This window comes from Aplysia californica, unplaced genomic scaffold, assembly GCF_000002075.1.
Source record: "Aplysia californica isolate F4 #8 unplaced genomic scaffold, AplCal3.0 scaffold00188, whole genome shotgun sequence".
NCBI classification, from domain to species: domain Eukaryota; kingdom Metazoa; phylum Mollusca; class Gastropoda; order Aplysiida; family Aplysiidae; genus Aplysia; species Aplysia californica.
Window position 1 is genome coordinate 860,416 of NW_004797458.1, and position 21,371 is coordinate 881,786.

The 21,371-nt window shown below is 41.9% G+C and overlaps 1 protein-coding gene across 1 annotated transcript in view; it reads left to right on the plus strand.

Moving 5' to 3' along the window:
- The window catches only part of LOC101845095 (histone deacetylase 6), a gene marked incomplete at its 5' end in the record, with an annotated part of 222,441 nt that extends 201,290 nt beyond the window's left edge, over positions 1 to 21,151 (plus strand). Inside the window, 3 exon segments of the mRNA XM_005098636.3 lie at positions 6,515 to 6,667; positions 18,178 to 18,306; positions 19,572 to 21,151. Coding sequence (XP_005098693.2) covers positions 6,515 to 6,667; positions 18,178 to 18,306; positions 19,572 to 19,640 — 351 coding nt within the window.
- Positions 21,152 to 21,371: the final 220 nt, after the last annotated feature.

Consider the following 21,371-nt stretch of genomic DNA (forward strand, 5'->3'; position numbering starts at 1 on the left):
ACCACCACCACCACCACCACCACCACCACCACCAAAAGATGAGGGAAAAAAAGAAGAGGAAGGAGAGACATATCCAGTGTTGTGACTTTGTGAATGGCAGGACTCTGATCTGATACCTGTGAAACTGAATTCTGGAAAGCAGGCCTAGTACGCTGTCCATGTTATTGAATGGATGTTGCTGAAATGAAACGGGGAAAATGACAGGAGTCTGTTCAGGTACTGGCTCAGTCCTAATCCAGGTGCTGTGGTACTGACTCTCGGCATCATGAAATGTTTGTTTGGTTGTTTTGTTGTTGTTGTCTTTGTTTTTTAAACTGAGTTTCTCTGTGCTTCTACCCTGCCCTTATCGTCGGAATGTGCTTCTTATTATAATATAATAATAGCTCGCCCGTCAATTCTGACGATGAACAATACATAGTTTATTCTGCAGAGGAGAATATTTCTCCTGGGATATAGAAGAGTTAGAAGAATGAAAGGTTAAGATGACTTGTGGCTTCTGCTGTGGCCGATGAGACTAATTGTAGCAGAGAAGAGTTGGCCATATTTCGCATATTAAAAGAAGTTTTGAATATTTAAAAGCTACTTATTACTATGAAACAAACTCACCGTGTGGGTGGTTGGCGGATGCTCTGGTGTGGTTTTCTTCTTCTTTCCTATCAAACATCTATTGCCCTTGTCGTTCCTCCTTCTTTTTTGTGTTTGTTACTGTCTTGTAACACCTCTAATCTTCGGCACTTGTATGACCTTATTGTGTTGCAAGTGCCGTAAACACTTACTAAGTGGGTGGTTGGCGGGTGCTCTGGTGTGGTTTGCTTCTTCTTTCCTATAAAACGTCTATCGTCCTTATCTCCCCTTCTTCTTTTTTATGTTTGCTACTCTCGTGTAGCACGTCTAATCTTCTGGGGCTCATATGACCTTATGCAGTTGCGAGCGTCGTAAAACCTCTACTAAAACTAAACTAAACACTTACTAAAACAAACAAACTCACCGTCTGGAAAGTCGTCTTTAATGACGTAAGGGATGGTGGCCCCGGGCCACAGCCTGGACTTGTCCCTCACGCCGTTCCGAAGCACACTGACTTGCTCGTCACCCACCAGGATGTAGTTCTTTTCCCCTCCATCATCGGATGAGTCTCGCCCCATGAGGGTGGCAGCGTGACCTATTGACCCCGGCGCGTCCCACGCCCGGACGGTGTAGAGGATAGGGTGACCTCGCGCCCTTTCCGGGGCCAGAAGGATTGTTGCCAAGGTAACGAAAAGGAACAGGGGTGTTTGTTGTGCAAAGGAAGACATCGTTCGGGTGCTACCTTGTGTTGACGGAGCTGTGGAAAGCGTGTAGTAAAAATAGTAAAATAGTACCATGCAAGCTCTCCAATGGTGGAATTTCTCCCATAAACATCAACTGTCAGATGGGATTCTGAGAGGTGTCGTGTCTTGTTTCCTTTTCCTTCTTGTTGAAGTCGCAGCTTAATCATGTGTTGTGTGTTGTGAAGAGTGTCGCCGTGTGTTTCGCTGATGGGTCTTTTGCAATGCACGTTTAAACCATTTTAGATTATGGTAGACTGTGATTTCGAAATGTCTTATGACGTAAGGGAGAGGGGGGGGGGGGCGGGGTGTTATTGGGTTTGCGGACAGGTGACACGTGGAGATGTGTACAGGTGTGAGATAAAGTACCGGTATTTCGAAACATTTCGGAATTTCTACCAATGAGATAGAATATTTCCGTATCGTCAGTTGTCTTTGGTGGTATTCTACTCTTTTGCCCTTTTTGTTTTTCATCAGCTTTTGTATGGCCATGTTGGTAAAGGCTTGTTGTGGTAATTCCGTTCTTGTTTCACTAAGATTATTGCAGTCCCAGAGGGAACGAAATCTTTGTCTGCAATGTGTTATTTGTTGGGGGTTTTTAAAAGAAGATGGTAAATTTCTGATCATTGATATTGTATTATATTTTTTGCGTTTTGCCTGTTTCCACCATCATAGCGGGTGGTTGGAGGGCGCCACTGGTAGGTCCTACTTTATTACTTTCCCTCTGTTGTTTCTGCGTGCCTGACATACTTTTGTCCCAGTACTAATTTACCAGTATTGTGTTGATGTTAGTCTCTTCAAACAGAACCAAAAAAGACAAGTCACTGTCTTATTCCTGCTCTCTCGTTTCCTACTACCGCACAACTCCGTGTCCCAAGTCAAATCTCTGTGCCTGCTCTCTCGTTTCCAACTACCGTACAACTCAGTGTCCCAAGTCAAATCTCTGTGTAGAGAGCACTGACGTAGCGCTCTCAGGGCGTGCCAGCAGCCGGTGTCGTCCTGATCTGCGGTACAGGGGGAAGGAGATGGAATCCCCGAAGAAGAGGGCAGTCTTGAACGCTTTATGGGTCGGTCCCATAGATGGCTTAAGTAACATCGGAGCCTCAGCTGCTCATTTTTGACTTGACAGGTTATAGTCACCTGTACGCTCCGTACCATGGGGTGGCGTTTTACATATCACATCCTTATATATATATACTTTTCACTAGGCTTCCGCTTTGAAAAGGAAAATACATCACCACTTCAAGTACCTCTAGGTGCGGCAATGATTGGCGATGGGAGAAACAACAATTTGCAATGAGCAGGAAGTTCGGTGACATGAGCAAGTTGTTAACACCTCCACAGTCCTTACCAACACTCACACATCGTCCTCTGAACTGTCTTTTCTATATTCATGTATACGAATCAGAGGCGTGGGCTGTAGTAAGCGATTTTGGGGATAAAATTGTATTATTGGAGAATGAGCCAGATTAGAAGGACAGTACGTCTACCAAATATCAAGAACAGCACCAGGGCTTATAAACAAAAGGGGAATGAGAAAATCGGAATAGTTTGGCCACACATAGAGGAGCGCAGCACACTTCTAAAAAGAAATACTAGAAGGCGAGCCAGAAAGGACGAGAGCAATGGGAGGGTAGAGGCTACTATGGAAAAACAACATAACGTCAGCGAGCTTTTAAAATGTACTAACCTCCCAAAAAAGAAACATTTTATAGCAGCGAGAAAGAAACTGTTTCATTCTTTCAATTATAATTGTACCCACATTCTAGTCTTAGACTTTTTAAATTCTTTTTTTTTTCAACATTTAGAACGAATTCCGACAGAATATTTCTTTAGCACCTGCAACTGATTGAGAAGTTGCAATTTTTTTTTTAATTATCAAAATTTTGGAGCTAGTACATATGAAAAGCTGACCTACGAAAAGTCATAGACTGGAGTGACGTTTGTACAGTACACAAGAGCCTCCCAACAACCGCATTGAACAGGGGATCATTACACGTCAACCTCACAGGCCTCCGATGCACAGGTACCACCTCCAACCAACCAATGCACGCTCCTATGATAAATGCTACATATGTTATGTTGAGCAATTGGTTGAGACGTTGTGGGATCCGCACTTTTCAGACGTTTTGAGTCCAAATATATCTGTCTGTCTGTCTGTCTGTCTGTCTATCTGTCCATCTGTCCATCGTATGAACAGACCTCCTGTTACTGTTAGTTTCCTGTAGATTAACAGAGAACAGAATAGTAATAGAATCACTTACCTCTTTGCAAAGTGATTATTTGTTTTCTCCTCTAAGCCTCCGCCTCTTTGTACTGTCTTTTATTTCTTGAGCAGTTTCACTTAGTATTCATTTTTATTTACAACCTATTTTCTCTGTTTTCTCTTCTCTAATACTGTGCGCGCGGATAGTTGGAGAACGACTCCACTAGGCCCTACTTTTTATCTGCCCCTCCGCTCTTTCTGATTGTGTATCCTGCTTTACCCCGTCACTAAATGGCCGTTATCGTGTCAAAGTGTTTCTCTTAACTGAGAGAAACACAGCTAAGGTCATCAACACATGAAAAGAGATTGAAATTGACGAAACTTGAAATGACTTTAGGCTCTGTTTTGTAATCACTGTTTATACCATAGGCCCATTTTGCCGACCTGTACTCGTGTTTGTGCGCGTTTGTGTGTGCCTGTACATGCGTGCGTGTGTTTGTGTGTGTGTGTGTGTTTGTGTGTGTGTGTGTGTGTGTGTGTGTGTGTGTTTTGAAGATGCCATCACTTTGTAGTCTTTTTTAAGGGCCAGTTATGTCAACAGGTAACCGCGTTTTGCTTTGTCAAACCCTGTATTACACGGTCTCCCGTATCACAGTGCGATGATAACCGAGTCTAGCCCTCTTGTGATATTGTGACAACGCGATTTTAAAAAACCCACTTGTGATAAGTCAAATGGTCGTGCAGATGGGGTTGATTTAAAAACGATTTGGTTTATCTAAACTGGTTTATCTGCCTCGGTTTGCTTCTTTTTTTTATCATTGTTACTGCTTTACGACCGGTCTTTTAGTTTTGTCTCCATCTTTTTTTTTCACTTGTATTTTTTTTTTCTTGTTTCTCTTTTATTCAATGCGGAAGACTTGTTCGTACTTTTATTGGTTTTACTTCAGTTTATTTGGCACACCTGGAAAGGGAGGGGGAGATGTTAATGCTGGCAACATGACGCGAGTGGGTGGCTGGTGACAAAGGCGCGCTATATTGTAATCCACGTTTGTTATTTCCTTCTGGGAATATTATTTCCTTCGACAAAATTAGTCCCCAAATATCTGTTATTGTGTTCATGTGCTCTTCTTTACTAAAGCAAAATGAAACTACCGGCACACGAGCTTCTATTGATCTTGGTAACGAGCTGAAATTTTATTAAATATAATGTTTTCTGATAACTCCTTCTTTCAAAATACGTTCTTACTATTCTGGCTTCGAGACCTCTAAAAGGGGATGGCTGGAAGGCATCTCTGCTAGGTCTTACTTCTTTAATTTCCTTCTGTTGTTTCTAATTGTCTCTCTTACTTTTGCCAGCACGAAATGACCATTGTTATACTTAAAAGGCGCCTCTGGTAGGTCCAACCTCTTTACTTTCCCGCTCTTGTTTCTGTTTGTCTGTCTTTCTATTCCAAACACAAAATGACCATTACTATGTCAGTGTGTTTCTCTGTACTTAAATAAACAAATAAACAAATAAACAAAGCCAAGGGGGCTCTCGTGGCCTAGAGGTAAGGTGTTGGCCTCTCATTCAAAGGTCCCGGGTTCGATTCCGGGTAGCGACCAAAAAAATTTCTTCTCTAAAATTGTCTCCTTTCACATCCTTTCCTGATCTCTAGCAATGTTCTGTTGTCTGCTTTCATTTCCACTTTCTGCCCACACCCCCTCACCTCCTTTGCCCCCTCCTCTGGGCTCCTGACTCTTTCTGCAGCCTTTCTACTGCTACTTATTGGCTCCTCCTAACTGCTGTCTTTCTGCCACACCCCTGATCTTCTGGTAGGAAAGATCTACACCTAGCCTTCTCGGACAAGGGCGAAAAATCTCGGAGGGCCCGTGTGCAAGTTGCGCACGTTAAAGATCCCTTGGTGGTCTAAAATCGATAAGAGTAGGCTTCGGCCGCCACCCGGGCAAAATTCAAAATTTCCTACCAACGAAAAAGTATTAGGTGTGTCCCGCGCACTCATATGACCTTATGCAGTTGCGAGCGCCGTAAAACTCTATACTAAACAAACAAACAACAAAACAAACAAAGCCACTAAAGGTCATAAAGTTGGTTAACATCGCCACATGCTCAATGATAATGAGTCGTGTGAGCGTAAGTTAAAACGAGTTTGCCAAGTGAGGCGCCTGTACACAATTACGTATCATTATCAGAGAGCGCGTTTCCTCTGCTGGTGGTGAAAGGGCGCCACTGGCAGGGCCTACGACCTTCCTTCCTTTCCCTCTCTTTTTTCTGCCTGTCTATCTGTCTGTCTGTCTGTCTGTATATCTGTCTGTATGTCTATATGTCTGTCTTTCTATCTGTCTGTCTGTCTGTCTATTTGTCTGTCTGTCTCTCTGTCTGTCTCTCTGTCTGTCTATCTGTCTGTCTGTCTTACCTTTCCGTGCACTAAGTGACAGTTGCTTTGTATATCTACTCAAACGAACGAAAATAAGCTATCACCTGCAAAATGGAGTTTGGGGGGGGGGGGTGCACCGTTAGCTCAAGAAGCATGACGCTTCTGTCTAGTGTTAATAATCCCCTTTTCGGGTCTTCTTATTTTTCACTCGACTTCTTTGTTTCATTCGTCTATTTCTCCATCGTTCCTTCCGTTTGGGGATAGACGCTAAATTGGAGGTCCCGCCACTTGTAATGAGGCAATATAGCCGAAGTTCCCAACAATATTAAGGTTATGCATTAGCTAGAACAAGGAACAATCACCCCTGAATAAGTAGACTTTCCATGTTTATCTTTCCTGCCTTGTTGGTTTGCTAAACATTTACACATATATTAAGTTTGTATTTTTTCACCTTTGTTCGAAATGTAGTGTTGCACATTTTCTGTCCACAAAGCAACACAGTACGTCATATTCACAACCTTCAGCAATACATTCATCATCTTCCGTGGTATTTTAAAAACATCTGCCGTGCAGAACATTCCAGTTTAATTTAAATTGGATCTTCTTTGTTTTTGCTCTGACGTCAGGGGGCGGATCAGATGTTTGCTGTTCAGCCTTTGACGTGGTGTCCACACCTGACGGAAGTGCAACCTGTGCCGACCTCAGGACTGGACAGTGGTCAGCCTTGTGCCACATGCGGTGACACGTCCGAAAATTGGGTTTGCCTGACATGCTTCAAGGTGAGACTCATTCTTTTTATTCTTCTTTTTCTATCCCGTGGTTGGGGCAACCGTTGGAGCACCACTGCACTGGAAAACCAGCTCTCGCCATCTATTTTTGTCCTCTGCTCTCCTCAGCCATCACCCATCGTCTTTCCTGTCCACTGTTTAATGTTGTCCTCCCGTCTCCTTCTCTGCTTTCCTCTCTTTCTCTTTCCTTGTACGGTTCCTTGCAGGATTGTTTTGGCACGTCCTGTGGATCTTGTGACATGCCCATACCATTTTAGTTTTCGTCTCTTCACTGTGGTCAGTAGATCTTCATGTTGCCCCACTGCGTTGGTGATTCTCTTTCGTACTTCAGCATTTGAAACGTGGTCATTTGAAATGTTGTAAAACACCTTGTGAGGACAAATGTTCAAGAAGAGATGAAACGCGACCAAGTTTTCATTACCACTTATTTTAAACATCGTTTTTGTGCTGATCAATTCGTACACTTTTGTTTTTAACCGTTGATATGTTTGAAACTGTTTAGATGAATGTTTTTATTTCAGCATCGGTTTGATTTCAGAGTTATTTCCTGTATATGTCGGTATGTCAGTGATGGGCTTAATTATGCCATACGTTTGTTGTTTTGAACTTCTACAAAAATGCAGTTCTAATTTTTTTTAACTTTTTGATACCTGTCCCATCTTTATTGGCTGCTACATGTGTTTGGTGCGTGTTTTGCTGGTGTGGTTTGCACCTACTGACTTTTCACCGTCACCATAACCGGTTCCGTTCGAAATATGTATAGGGCTAGCAATGCTGCGTTTCAACATGAACACGTTTGGCCACTGACTGTATTATTAAATCAAGACAATTTTTAAGGGGTTTTTTTCCCGAAATCATAAGTAAATTTTCTTTCACGTTTAATTTACGGACAGACCAACACCGCCTGCGGCACATATAATATATTATTTGCCATGTATTTTTTCCTAGCCTCTTTTTTTTAAATTTGGCAACTCTCAGATTTTGCTTTCATTTCTATCTTTTCTCAATGATATTGGACGTCCTTTTAACACAGAACAGGGTATCCGGTCTGTTCTTTTAAAGCTTTGTTTTTTTCAAAGACTTTTGAAATCGGGGCATTTGGTTCCTGGATGTGTATGAATTTCAGTATGATTAGCGTTCAGGTCTTTACCAATGACAGACCCGCACAGGTAGCACGGGAAAGATAGGGGGCCATAAACAGGTTCGAACGCCGACCTACTGAGTATTGGTTACATTAATTTATTCAACATCTGCACGTCTGCCGTCGGCCAGAAGAGGATGCTAATTCGCCACCTTAAAATCACAAAGTTCTCTCTGACATTTAAAAAAACAAAACATTTTGAGTTTCTAAGACCTTGTCGTCGTAAACCAATAAATTAATGTTCTATCTGCTTTATCAAAATCGTAAGATTATTCGGAGTCGCTATCAAGATATTCAAAAACTTGCACGCTATAAAGCTTGATATGTGAAAACTCAACCTGGTCTCCACATGTACGCTGTTTTTTTTTTTTTAATTACTTTTTCTGTTTTACACCTATCTATGTAGTAGTAAAGGAATAAACAAAAATTAAGTTATAATAATAACATTTGGCCTATCATGTTATTCTTCTCAAAAAGAGCAAATGTGTGATTATGGGCAAAGTGTTGTAAACAAGCCGTACGTCACATCGGCTGTGTGTATCTCCTAATAGGAGCAACAAACACTGACTCTACATTCTTCGATTCGACTTTACGCTATCTAGCTCTGCGCATACGTGCACATTTTCACTTGTTGCTCAGCACAACTTAGTATACAAATAGGGCAGTTTTCCTCTTTTCCTCAGAATGTCCTTCATGGATGGGTCAAAAACTACCATTTTGTCACAATGCGAACGAATTCAGTTAGATTCGGCTGGGACCTGCACAATTAGTCGCGTTTGTTTTCAAAGTCTCGAGTGGTTAGACTACCGGACCCGAATTCGTCTTGTCCAAAATGGTAGCTTTTGCTCCTCTTTGAAGGAAAATCTGACTAGCCCTCGACTCTCTCCGTTTAATCCGAGTGTCAGTGTGTTCGATAACGCCGCTCAAATGGCATATATTTCTTTTCTATCTTTCTGTTGTTTTGGCATGTGTGTCCGGATTTTCCCTATACACCACATGGCCATCATCTTCTTGAGGTTTGTTCCATGTGTACCCAGTGCACTATGTAGAACACGTCGATAGCCGAGTGGTTGGGCTACCGGTACCGTAATCATGAGATTGGGGATTCGGGGGTTCGAGCCTCAGCTCGGTCTGACTTTTTGTCCTTGGGAAAGACACTATACGCGAATTTCTCCTTTAGCTCGGTTCCTTAATTGGAGATGGATCTTAAACTCGGGGGGAGGGGGGGTCTGTCCTAGTACTTTAGGTCAGTATAGTTCATCAAGAAAATATTAAAAAGTGGCGCGTTCTAGATACAGGAAGAGCGACTGGTTCTACATTTTTGTCGGAAAGTTTCTCATGTATTTTAAAATCAGTTGCACAATGCAGTGGGACTTCGCGTGGGATTTAGAGAAGCCGGAAAGCAATACAATCGGGAGAAGGAGGAGAAGCTGATCGGATTTTTGGATATCATAACTATTGTGGATGTTGTTGTTGTTGTTTTTTGGTGGTGGTAGTGTTGTTGTTGTTGTTGTTGTTGTAATTGTTGTTGTTTAATTCAGTAGACTTTGAGCGTGAGCCCTTCAGCCCAATGCTATACAGGGTGATCCAAAAAAAACTTTACAACTTGTTTTGTAAATATCTTCCTCCATACTGAAGTTTTGCGTTTCAGATTTGAACATAACGTTTGGAAGCCAAAAGGAATTTCTTTGATATATATTTTAAGTAAGTCCATTAAATGGTGTTGCTCTATATTGCGGATTAAAAAAACAACCCATTTTCAACTTTGTCGCCATTTTCATAGCATGACGCACCAGTTCGCATTAGGCCTACCACTAAAAGTTGCAACAATCGCGCCATATTGCAAGCTATAGCAGTCTAACAAGTCAATAGAAGTCTGTAGATATTATTTTTCCCAAATTTTGTTTGCTTGCTGAGATCATGGCTACGTTTAGTAAAGAGCAGAGAGATTTTGCTTTGAACATTGCTTCTCCACAAACTCACCATCCCTGACATTTCATAAGTTCTACGCACGGCATGGAGAGAATGCTTAGGTGTCCTCTAGACCTTTGGTGTCATGAGTAGAGAAGTTCCGTCAGTTTGGATCTATAGCGGATCAGAACTAAAAAGTTCTTTAAAAAATGACCACTTCAAGTCGAACATGCACAATGCGCAGCCCTGTAAACGCCACCAGAGTGCAGGTTTCAGTAGCCGAGTCCCATGAGACGTCTGTCCGTAGACGATCTGCCGCTAGGACGTTCCTGCACATCAACAGTATGCATTCTCATGGCAGATCTTAACCTACGACTATACCAAGTTCATCTTCGCTAGGCCGAGATGACATGGGTCAGAGCATGGCAATGTGTTCAGGATTCCTCGATTGTTTTGTAAAGAGGGATCATTTCCTCGATGACATTTTAGTGCAAAGCAAATTTTCACCCTGTGGGATATGTTAACTCCAAAAATGCTGTTTTTTGGGCACCCCACTCTATTTTCTCGAGAAGCCACTTCTTAGTGAACATGCACAGTGTACATGGCTTTAAAAACTCATGATTTAGCAGGTCCTTGTGTTAGGGCGCCACTGAACATTTCGAACGACGCGTTAAAAATGTGTCGAGTCCAAAGGAGGGAATGTGGAGCACTGCTTCTAGGAATTTCAGAATGAAATCATTAGGTTTTTAAAACTCTGTAAAAGAGATTAAGTATTGTTTACTTGTCACAGGTGTGGAAAATTAATGTCAAAGAGAAAATAAGGAAAAAGATCAACTAATCTTTTCACGACTTTCTTTGCAAGATTTTTAAACATTTGTGAACTTTGCGTTTTTGGGTGCTTTTTTTCTTTTAGCCGTTTCCATTTTCAAAACACGTTTCTTCTTCGTGGATTTTATATCAAACAAATTCCTTTTGAATGAATTATGTCTGTTCCAAATAACAGCATTCTAGAACAATTTTTTGCGCGAGATATTCAGAAAAAAGTTTTAAATGGTTTTTTTGGATCACCCTGTATTTTGAAAAGTGATGGAGCTCTTCAACATAATTTTAACCAAATTTTACTTCGCTGCGGTGTAGCGTATTGTCAGTGGGAGGGGCTGGAGGAAGCAGGTGACCTGTGGGATTGTAATATGCTGCTGTGTGGGTTGTGCTCATAGTGGGCGAGCAGATGGCCGTGACGTCCAACTCGTGTTTATTTTCTAATGTTCGCCCATCTCCAACCCACATGAATGTTTTCTGTTTCCCCACCCACATGCCTGTTCGTGTTGTTGGTGACATGGTATGAGAAGGGGGCTCTCGTGGCCTAGAGGTTAAGGTGTTGGCCTCTCATTCAAAGGTCCCGGGTTCGAATCCGGGTAGCGACCGAAAAATTTTCTTCTCTAAAATTATCTCCTTTCACCTCCTTTCCTGCTCTCTAACAATGTTCTGTTGTCTGCTTTCAATTCCACTTTCTGCCCCCACCCCCTCACCTCCTTTGCCCCCTCCTCTGGGCTCCTGACTCTTTCTGCAGCCTTTCTACTGCTACTTCTTGGCTCCTCCTTACTGCTGTCTTTCTGTCACACCCCTGATCTTCTGGTAGGAAAGATCTACACCTAGCCTTCTCGGACAAGGGCGAAAAATCTCGGAGGGCCCGTGTGCAAGTTGCGCACGTTAAAGATCCCTTGGTGGTCTAAAATCGATAAGAGTAGGCTTCGGCCGCCACCCGGGCAAAATTCAAAATTTCCTACCAACTGAAAATATTAGGTGTGTCCCGCGCCCTCATATGACCTTATGAAGTTGCGAGCGATGTAAAACACTTTACAAAAACAAACAAAACAATGGTATGAGATGTCCTGTTGACCTGCTAGTCTTTCCTGCTTGACTTTTTAGAAAAAGTCTGCTCGTGGATGACGCACTTAACACATGTTAAACAAAAGTTAGAAAGAAACATAAAATTGAACATCTGGAGAATTTCTTTTTAAATGCATCCGTTTCCGCCTAGTGGGTTTGTAGCACTGTGGGTTAGTAGCACATTGGTCAGCAACAGGATGTGACACTCTATTTCAATACGGAACAGTTGCACTGGTACTGGCAGTTGCACACTAAGTTCACAAGTTATGGCTGTGACTTTTACATCAGTGGGTTCTTCTTCTCGTTTCTCTGAGCGAGCTGAGGGAATTGTAGTGGGGTGGATGGTGGGCGCCACTTGTATGTCCTACTTCTTTACTTTCCATCTGTTGTTTCTGTCTGTCTGTCTTACTTTTTCCAAGCACTAAATGACCATAGTTGTGTCCTCATGCTTCTCTTTACTCACACAAACCTATAAACAAAACAAAAATGTAATGTTCTGCTCCACCAATAGGCGCGTAGCTCCTCGTTATGTGAGGTGCCCCGTTCGTGCTCCACAATATATATGGGGTAATTTGTTTATACTTACTATATCTTCCTTCTTGTTTTCTTTTATGCCAACTTGTTTGCTGTATTGCCTGTCAAGGAAACAATGCTCTCCTAGACTGCGACGTCGTTCCGCTGATAAGTTGATTCAGAGCCCTCAACAATGTAAAATCGTTACAAATGTGTCTAAGTAGAGAAGGAGACAATGGATTTTTAAAATCACTTTTGCCTTTCTCCCACCTAACGCACTCACTTCACCACCGTCTTACCCACCACAGAGACATGCAGAACATCTGAGGAACGTCTTGTTTTATTAAGCATCGCCTTCTTTCTTCTTGGATTCTATATCCCCTCTCAGGGTCGAATCAGTACTCCCCGTGAATGACAAAGAGATACGCATGGTATTATTTTCAGTCCTCGATGTTTAGAGTCTCCTAGAAAACGATTGAGGGCTCAATTGGTTTGAATTCAGGTTTAGTGCTTTAAGTGCGATTATGTACTTTATCACACTAAACAATAATATTGACGTGAGATTCGGTAATTTTGTGTTTGCAAAACTGTTCCATAATAATTGTTGATTCTAAACAGGGTTGGTTAGGCCGAATAAATGTAAAAACATCGACATATATTTTTTGTAGCCACTCTTTGCTTTTACTTTGTACTAAATTACCCTTACTATGCACAAGTGCTTTTCTTTCCTTAAACAAAGAATAAAAAGCAGAACTATCCCAAACAAAATGGTTTGAAGGTGACGAACAGGAAAGGGAAAGGTACACTTACAGATATCGCGGTCTTGAAGCCTGTAATTCCCCTATGGGGGTGGATGTCTTGTTGATTTCAACATTTGGCCATCTGCAGGTGTCACCGAAACGATTTCTGATGTCTTATAGCTAGTGCAGTGACCAAACATAATATTATGCAGGTGTTATCTCTTTTTGCTGCGTGTTCGAACTACTCGTGATCTTCTTCGCTTCAATGACTAAACAATACCAATGAATAGCACATCGTTTGCACGACCGTGCTGCCTGAATATGTGCGCGCATATGTGCATGTATGTGTATGTTCGTGTTTGTGTGTGTGTGTGTGTGTGTGTGTGTGTGTGTGTGTGTGTATGTGCGTGTTTGTGTTTGTGTTTGTGTCTATTTGTGTGTATGCGTGCTACTGGTTATGGTTGAAATATTTCTTTTTTTAAATTCAAAATAAGGGCTTGGAGTTGTCATAGTTTTCCACTCACTTATCTGTATACTATGAGAAATGGCGTGTGGTAGGAGGCGCCACTCATGGTAGATCTTACTGCTTTTCTATCCCTCTGATGTTTCTGTTTGTATTTCTTGCTTTTTTACCTATCTGAAATGACCGTTATCGTTTCGATGCGCTTTTATTTATTCAAACATATACTTAAAAATGTATGAGGTTTCCAACCTTTTAAGTAACCTTACACTATTGAAGGAAGCAATTATTCCATGGCTTCTCAAAATGTATTTTAAATGCACAAAGATGAAACCAAAATACATTTTTGTGGCGTCTTTGGTGTATCGGTTAGGCACTTGGCTGTCTTAGTCGTATGCCGATGACATTTCTGCTGCAACGTTGCATCCTTCTCAGCCCGGAATTGCAGGGTCGAAACTCGCCTCTTAAATGATATACATGTGTACCGTGTCATTGGGGGGGGGGGCGTTTAACACCTTATTTTTAAAACATGCGACAACGTCTATAGGAGGGTACTCTGTCGTAGGTTTGTAAGATAGATTTGAAAACGGAACTTAATGAAGAGCATAGGTGCAGTCTCTGTGGTAGCCCGATAATATTGAAAAAGCAGTTTGGAATAGCAGCAAAAATCGCGGCATTCTAAACAAATATGTCACTTGCGTGTTTAGCCGAAACGTCTAGAACACGATCGTCTTGACGGGTCATTGACAGTGCCCAGGGTCCGTAATACCCAGTGCACACTGCAGAAAATTTCTTCAAATTCTTGTTTGATATGTATGCATTGGGCGGTATCACATTTTTCTTTATATAGCACACAATGTGCACCATTTTGGCATAATTTGACCAAGCCCTGCAAAATTAAAAAGTTAGATTTTTTTTGTAACGATTTGGTACAGTGGATAATAAATCGTGATCAGCGTCTAATCAGAAGGCTACTACGTGTCACATGACATTGTGGGGTCAGAAGCTTTCTTTGCGCGCAGAACCCCTGTGGACCTCTAACCTATTTTGTTGAAGAGAAACAAATGTCAGTTTGATAGTTTGATATGTGCTGTGCACTGGGCAGCACCATAATTTCTCGACCCGATTTGATCGGATCATGCCGAGCGAGTCCATTGGCATCCGTTCCAAGTTCTAAGATATTTCATTAGCCCCCGAGTCAGTGCAGATCGACGGTGTTTATAAACCAGGTAAAGCCAGGAGTGCTCCCATGTGTCTCGTCCACTTGGGCCGATACCGTACAGTGTGTTTATCGACTCGACACTAGGGCCCATGACATCGGAGTGTTTGGTCTTACGATAAGACCTTTTTGCCATGCTCGCAGGAAACGTGAGCTCGACTCTCATATTGGGGAAATCATTTAATCGAATACATACTACACCTGCTGCAGATGGTTGGTAGGTGCTCTGGTGCGGTTTGCTCCTTCTTTCCCTTCAAAATTCTATCATCCTTATGTCTAACCCGTCTTTTTGTGTAAGACACTCTTTCTTAATCTACGGCACTCATAAGACCTTATTGTGTTGCAAGTGCCGTAAAACTCTTACTAAAACGTGCATACAGCTTTCTACTGGGCTGTTTAATCCTTCAGAGTCCTGGTTGAGCCCGCTAGTGCAAGGCAGGTTCGAATACACCTTCTTTGTAAATGATATAACTTGTGTCGATGTGTGCTTAAAATATTATTTCATTTGGGGATGGGATGGACCCGAAAGCCGATAGGTTATGTTATTCCCGATGGTTTCCGATCGGCTTTTTAAAGTCTTGTCTTAGATTTCATTCTTCATTTGGATAGCAGTTTTCGTGTTACCTTTTATTTATTTCCTTAGGAGCCTGGAAATGTGGAAATAACGACATGCTTCCAATTTCCTCAGAGATACAAAAACGATTCCCATATAGCTGCTGTTTTTGTGGAGATTGAAAACAGAGTGGCTTTCTCGTCCAGGCCAATATTTTTGGACGATCTACATTCATTATGGTCACGTGAGTCGGGTCCAGTCCAGAGTGTAAAGTCAGGCTAGAGAATTGTAGTACTCCCATTTTACGGTTTAGATCCAAACGTTTTGGCCAAGCCGAATGGCAAAGTGTTGTAAAATGAACTAAGCTCTGCATATTCTCTAGTCCTTTTTGTTTCTTTGGGAGATACATATTTCAGTTGGGGGGGGGGGGTGGTTGGAGGTCGCCACTGATAGGTTCTACTTCTTGACTTTTCCTCTGTTTTTTCTGTCTATCTTACTTTTTCCCAGCACTTAACGGCCATTATTGTGTCGATGCGCTTCTCTTTATTCAAACAAACAAATTTCAGTGTCAAATGCACCGGGGGTTTGTGTGACGCCACTGGGTAGCTCCTACTTTTTTTTCCCTTTATTGTTTCTGCCTATTTATGTTGTTTTTCCCTGAACAAAATGGCTCTTATCGTGTGCGCTTCTTTACACAAAGTAAACCCACTGGCAAATATTTACACCCTAGCACAGGTGAATAAACACACGGATTCACTCGGTATGCGATTGTGAGCCTGGCTTTATCAATCATCGTCATCATAATGTGCCCGGTCTGAAACAAGCGTCTCCGATCACGGTTCACCATTCACTTCTATGCCTTGGTGCTCTCAAACTAAGAACAAAATAAAACAAAACAAATGATGAAAAATTAAAATGACAATATTATCCTGGTCTTTCCCTTTTACCCACCTGTTAAGGTTTTCCACGTAGGTAGCTCTGAGTCTTCCCCTACCTCGTTTGCCTTCTCTTTTTCCAGTGAAAACAATATTTTTTTGTCGATTCAGGTGTCCAAGAAACTGCATTTGTCTCTACAAAATCTTTTATATTAGTGAGCGGCCCACTTGAGCCTTTTTTCATTTCTTTTCCTTTTTTCATTTTTTTCCCCGTCCGTGGAATTCTCAACAGTCATCAAAGAAACCACGTTTCTGTTGCTTCTGATTTATTTATCGAATCTCGATACATTTACTCATTTATTCTTTTATTTGTATTTATTTATGTATGTATGTAACCATTTATTTATTGAGTGTTGAAGTTCTTAAGTTGATGGGGGGAGGAGGGTTGTTTGTTGTTTTTGTTGTTGTTGTGTTCGATTTTTTAGGGGTGGGGGGATGAAAGCCTGCTGTCTATTCCAGGTATTCTTTATCACGTGGATGGAAGTACAAATATACTTGCTCCTACTCGGTGGCTTGAGATATCCCCTAATCCCCACCTCGGCCCTTTGTACGTGGTGTTTAGATCTCTGCGTCAACTCAGCTTTTCTCTGTACTTCCCGTCCACCAGTGTTTGTTCATTCGGTCTTGGTGGTGGTGGTGTGTGTATTTAAAGGGGGGGGGGTCCCTTAATTAAGATCTGCTGGCTATCATTGTACAGTTCGTTGACGGAATAACCCGTCTCGTGAAGGTTCTGGGTTTCATTTAGTCCGAGTAGTCATCTCTGCTCGCCCCCCCCCCCCAAAAAAAAAAACAACCTATCCTAACCTTGAGAAAAACACATCCTTTTGACTAGATGTCGGCCAGTTTACCTGGCAAGAGGCCAGGTACCGTCGAGCCTGTTCTAACGACCACCTGCCCAAGACACTCACGTGCACTAATTAAAATGACCACTTCCCATGACCCTTCTCGCGTTTGCTATATTAGAGTGACAATGTCCAAGAATACCACATGTCTAAGATGACAGCTTTTTTCTCCTCGACAATGAGAGAGTCATCTTAAACAGCTTATTATGCTGTATTCCATTTTGACACGACTGACGTGTTGTTTAAAAGCTCTTAGGATCCCCATGGACAAAGGTATTGTTTTCACTTTCTCATTTTTCTGTTTGAGTTTGGTGGTTTTCCAATGGCTTTCCTGTTATACGGGAAGAGATGAATAGATACTTACTTTTACTTACTTTTTTCTTCCACTTTTACCCGTGGGTATCGCGGGGTGACACAGGCGTCTGTCAGCAGCAAGGCGAGTGGCTTGTTTGAGGGACATCCTGTGAGCTTGGGATGAATAGATACCGGGGAGATAATAGATCCTGGGAGATTATCAGTCATTGTCTCCACACCACAATAGCTTCATTCAAGGCATGTGTACGCTGCGTCATTGTAATTTTGTTTTTGTCCATTTTTTTTCCGAAGGAAAGTCAACGGACTTTGTGCTTGTCATGTTGTTGGGTTGTTGTTTTTTGGTTATCAATTCCACACTGCCTGAAGATTTGGGAATGTGGCTTCTGCTTGACTAAACTAAAATTAAAAAATGTCGATCGATTTTGAAAAACAAACATACGGCGAAGAGAACGGGTTTGATGAACTGAGCTGTCGGGTATTGTACGACAGTGTCAAGTTTGTATAGTTTGAATGAGTTTATTGTCAACTAAATTCCACGATCTCTTTTAACAGGTACCTGAGTATGAACAACTACGTGCTACCCCTTAGTGATTCTCCTTTGAAACGACGCTTTTTGAAAAAAGAATTTCTTCAAATTTTTCTTGTTATTGTTATTCTTTTTTTAATCATGCGGGTGCATGATGGGTGCTCGGGTGTGGTTTGCTGATTCTTGGTTATCAAACGTCAATCTTCCTCGCTTCTTCTTTTTTTGTGTATATTACTCTCTTGTAACACCTTTAATCTTCGGCACGTATAATATGACCTAATTATTTGTGTTGCAAGTGCCATCGAACGCTTACTAAAACTAAACATAATTGTCATCATTATATTCATTTCCACCTTCATTATTTACCTTTATGATTATTACAAATGTTTTGTTGTTATCATAATTTTATCAGCCTTCGTATGAAATTATCATCATCGTTTTCATCCTGACGGGCAGGTTGAGTGCAGCCGCTACGTCCAGGAGCACATGCTCTTCCACCGGCTGGAGACTGAACACAACCTGGCCCTGAGTTACTCGGACATCAGTGTCTGGTGCTACGCTTGTGACCAATACGTGCACAATGAGGTCAGTTTTTTGTTTTGAGAGAGAGAGAGAGACAGAGAGAGAGACACAGAGAGAGACACAGAGAGACACAGAGAGACACAGAGAAAGAGACAGACAGAGAGACAGACAGAGAGGCAGACAGACAGACAGAGAGAGACAGACAGAGAGAGACAGACAGACACAGACAGACACAGAGACAGACAGGCAGACAGACAGACAGACAGAGAGGGTGAGAGAGACAGAGGCAGAGAGTCAGAGAGAGAGAGAGAGAGAGAGAGAATGAGAGGAGGAAACAGAAAGACAGAGAGAGACACACAGACGGACAGAAAGACAGAGACAGATAGAGAGGAAGAGAGACAGAGACATAGAGTCAGAGAAAGAGGGGAGGGGGAGAGACAGAGACATAGAGTCAGAGAAAGAGGGGGGGAGACAGAGAGAGCGAGAGAGAGAGGGGGGGTCGGCACAACCTGGCCCGTAGCTACTTGGATATCAGCGTCTTGGTGCTACGTGCTACGCCTGTGACCAATACGTGCCCAATGAGGTCAGTCTGTTGTAGGAGAGAGAGAGGGGGGGGGGGAGAGGCAGACAGACAGACAGACAGACAGAGAGAAAGATAGAGACAGAGAGAGAGGGAGAGAAAAAGAGACAGAGAGGTGGGAGAGACAGAGATACAAAGACAGAGAGAGAGACAGAGACAAAAACAGAGAGAGAAAGAGGGTTGGGGGGGGGGGGGGCGTGTCGGCACAACCTGGCCTTCAGCTACTCGGAAATCAGCATCTGGTGCTATGCCTCTGACCAGTACGTGCACAATGAGGTCAGTCTGTTGTATGTTTCGGTTAGGTGGAGTTTTTCAGTACAGCGCTCGCATCTGTTTAAGGTCATGAAAGATAGGGGGGAGGGGAGGTAAAGAGGGAGAGGTTGTTGTTTGTGTAAAAGGGAGGGGGAGAAGGGTTCCCTATACTTTCTGAAATATGTATGTTCTCTCTCTCTCTCTCTCTCTCTCTCTCTCTCTCTCTCTCTCTCTCTCTCTCTCTCTCTCTCTCTCTCTCTCTCTCTCTCTCTCTCTCTCTCTCGCTCGCTCGCTCGCTCGCTCGCTCTCTCTGTGCGTTTGCATGGTACACACTCTGACTTGCTCTCTCACTAGCACTACCCAGACCTCAGCATCCCAATCCATGCTTGTCGCCTCTTCATGGTCAATGTCTTGGAGTGCAGAGACGTTGTGTAAATATTCCTCCTGCTTGTCTTGTAATTTCATTCTGCCTTTCCCGTTCTTTTATTCCTCCCAGGCTATCTTCCCTCACAAAAACGCAGCCCACGTGAGCAAGTTTGGCGAGTCCCTCCCTGGAATGGCCTAGTGCTCTCCCTCCTCACATGCGCCCATATTTGGCTTGAGGCATAGACCAAGCAACAGTTTCCCCACCGGGATTGTTTTTATTTTCTTTTTTTTTTACCAGAAGAAAGTTAAATTTGCAAGGGTATTTCATGTGTATTTGAAACGTATGATGCTTTATAAATTAGATAGATGTTATGCAGTTTGCACTGTCTGAATGGTTTTCAAATGATCTCCAACACACACGCGCGCACGCACACACACACACACACACACACACACACACACACACACACACACACACACATAAGCACATACACACATCTATACACAAACGCATGCACTCTTATATACTATTGCTGAAGATCAAGACTACTGTGCACCAGCTGGTCAGACAATGTTTTAGTCATGATTTTACAGGTCATGATACAATGTAACAGCTCTAAACTCTCAACTTAATGGATCATACTCTTTTTCATAGCTATGTTTTGTTGGGTTGTTGTTTTGTTTTGGTTATTTTTTTATTTTTTTGTGGGGGGGTGGGGGGATTGGTTCCAAATGTTATTCAGCAAGACTTATCTAAATAATAATAATATATGTCTTTTAATGTGTGTGAGTATTATTATTTTCACATTTGGTAATAAAACTTTCTCGGTAATTTTCCATTTTTAAGACTGATACAATGTTATGAAAAGTTATGATAAATATGATGAACTTCATTTCATAATACCTCACAAGTATTTTTTTTATCTTACCTGATCATAAACAGATAATATATCTGTCCATGTGATCTGATAATAAATGTATGTGTGGTTTCGTGGTGAAATCAGGTAGTCGTCAAAATAATGAAATCAAAGAAACCAACATTTTTTGTGCCGTTGAGCAATTTTTTATCAAAAGTTTTTCTCTTGGGCTCAACACTTTAATGGTTATTTAAAAACACATTCCTGCAAGGATTTTACTAGCTTTGGTAGTCACAAATTTTTGTTGACATTTTGCGGCTAATGTTACCTCTGACACCAGGCAACCTCCACCTCCTTCTATCGCAAATTTCTCTATATCTATTCAAGAGAGATGGGTATTTTATCCTGAAAAGCAAGGTCAATGAACTGACTTTAAGATGATACCAATAACTTAATATGCCCAATAGTTTATGAGTGCCTGATTCCACTGGATCGTGACATAAACAGTATCTTTTTTAATCCTGCTCAAAATGCAATATAATAATTTGTATTTATTGCATTTTTCTCCTTGCTTGATTACCTCACAGCAACTGATGGTGTGCAATCAACTTTCTTTGCAATATATATTTTTTTTTCATGAATTGAAGTGAAGTAATGCATGAAGGAATGAGAACTAAAAAGCATAACTTTATGCTTTTTATGTGGATTTTGTTTAAAATTTTAAACACAGCCACTCCCAACTTCTTCTGTCAAAGCTGTGTTTAATTTCACATAATCAAGTCTGTTCGGTTCATGAAATACTGATGAATTTGAACAAAAAGGGGAACCTTCACCCTACCCTAGTGTCTGCAAAGTACAGGAGTCTAAATTTTAAAGAAAAGAAAAGGTTCTGCCACTATACTCTTGTCGATGGTTACTTCCCTTCCCTTGTCAATGAGCTCAGTATTGACAAAACAATGGGGTTTTTTTTTCAAGTAATGACCTTCAGGGAGGAGATCTTTGGAGATACCTGTATACCAATTGTGATGTCACACACAAGAAAGGGCTGCGTACAGTTTGTGGTCCCGATACTG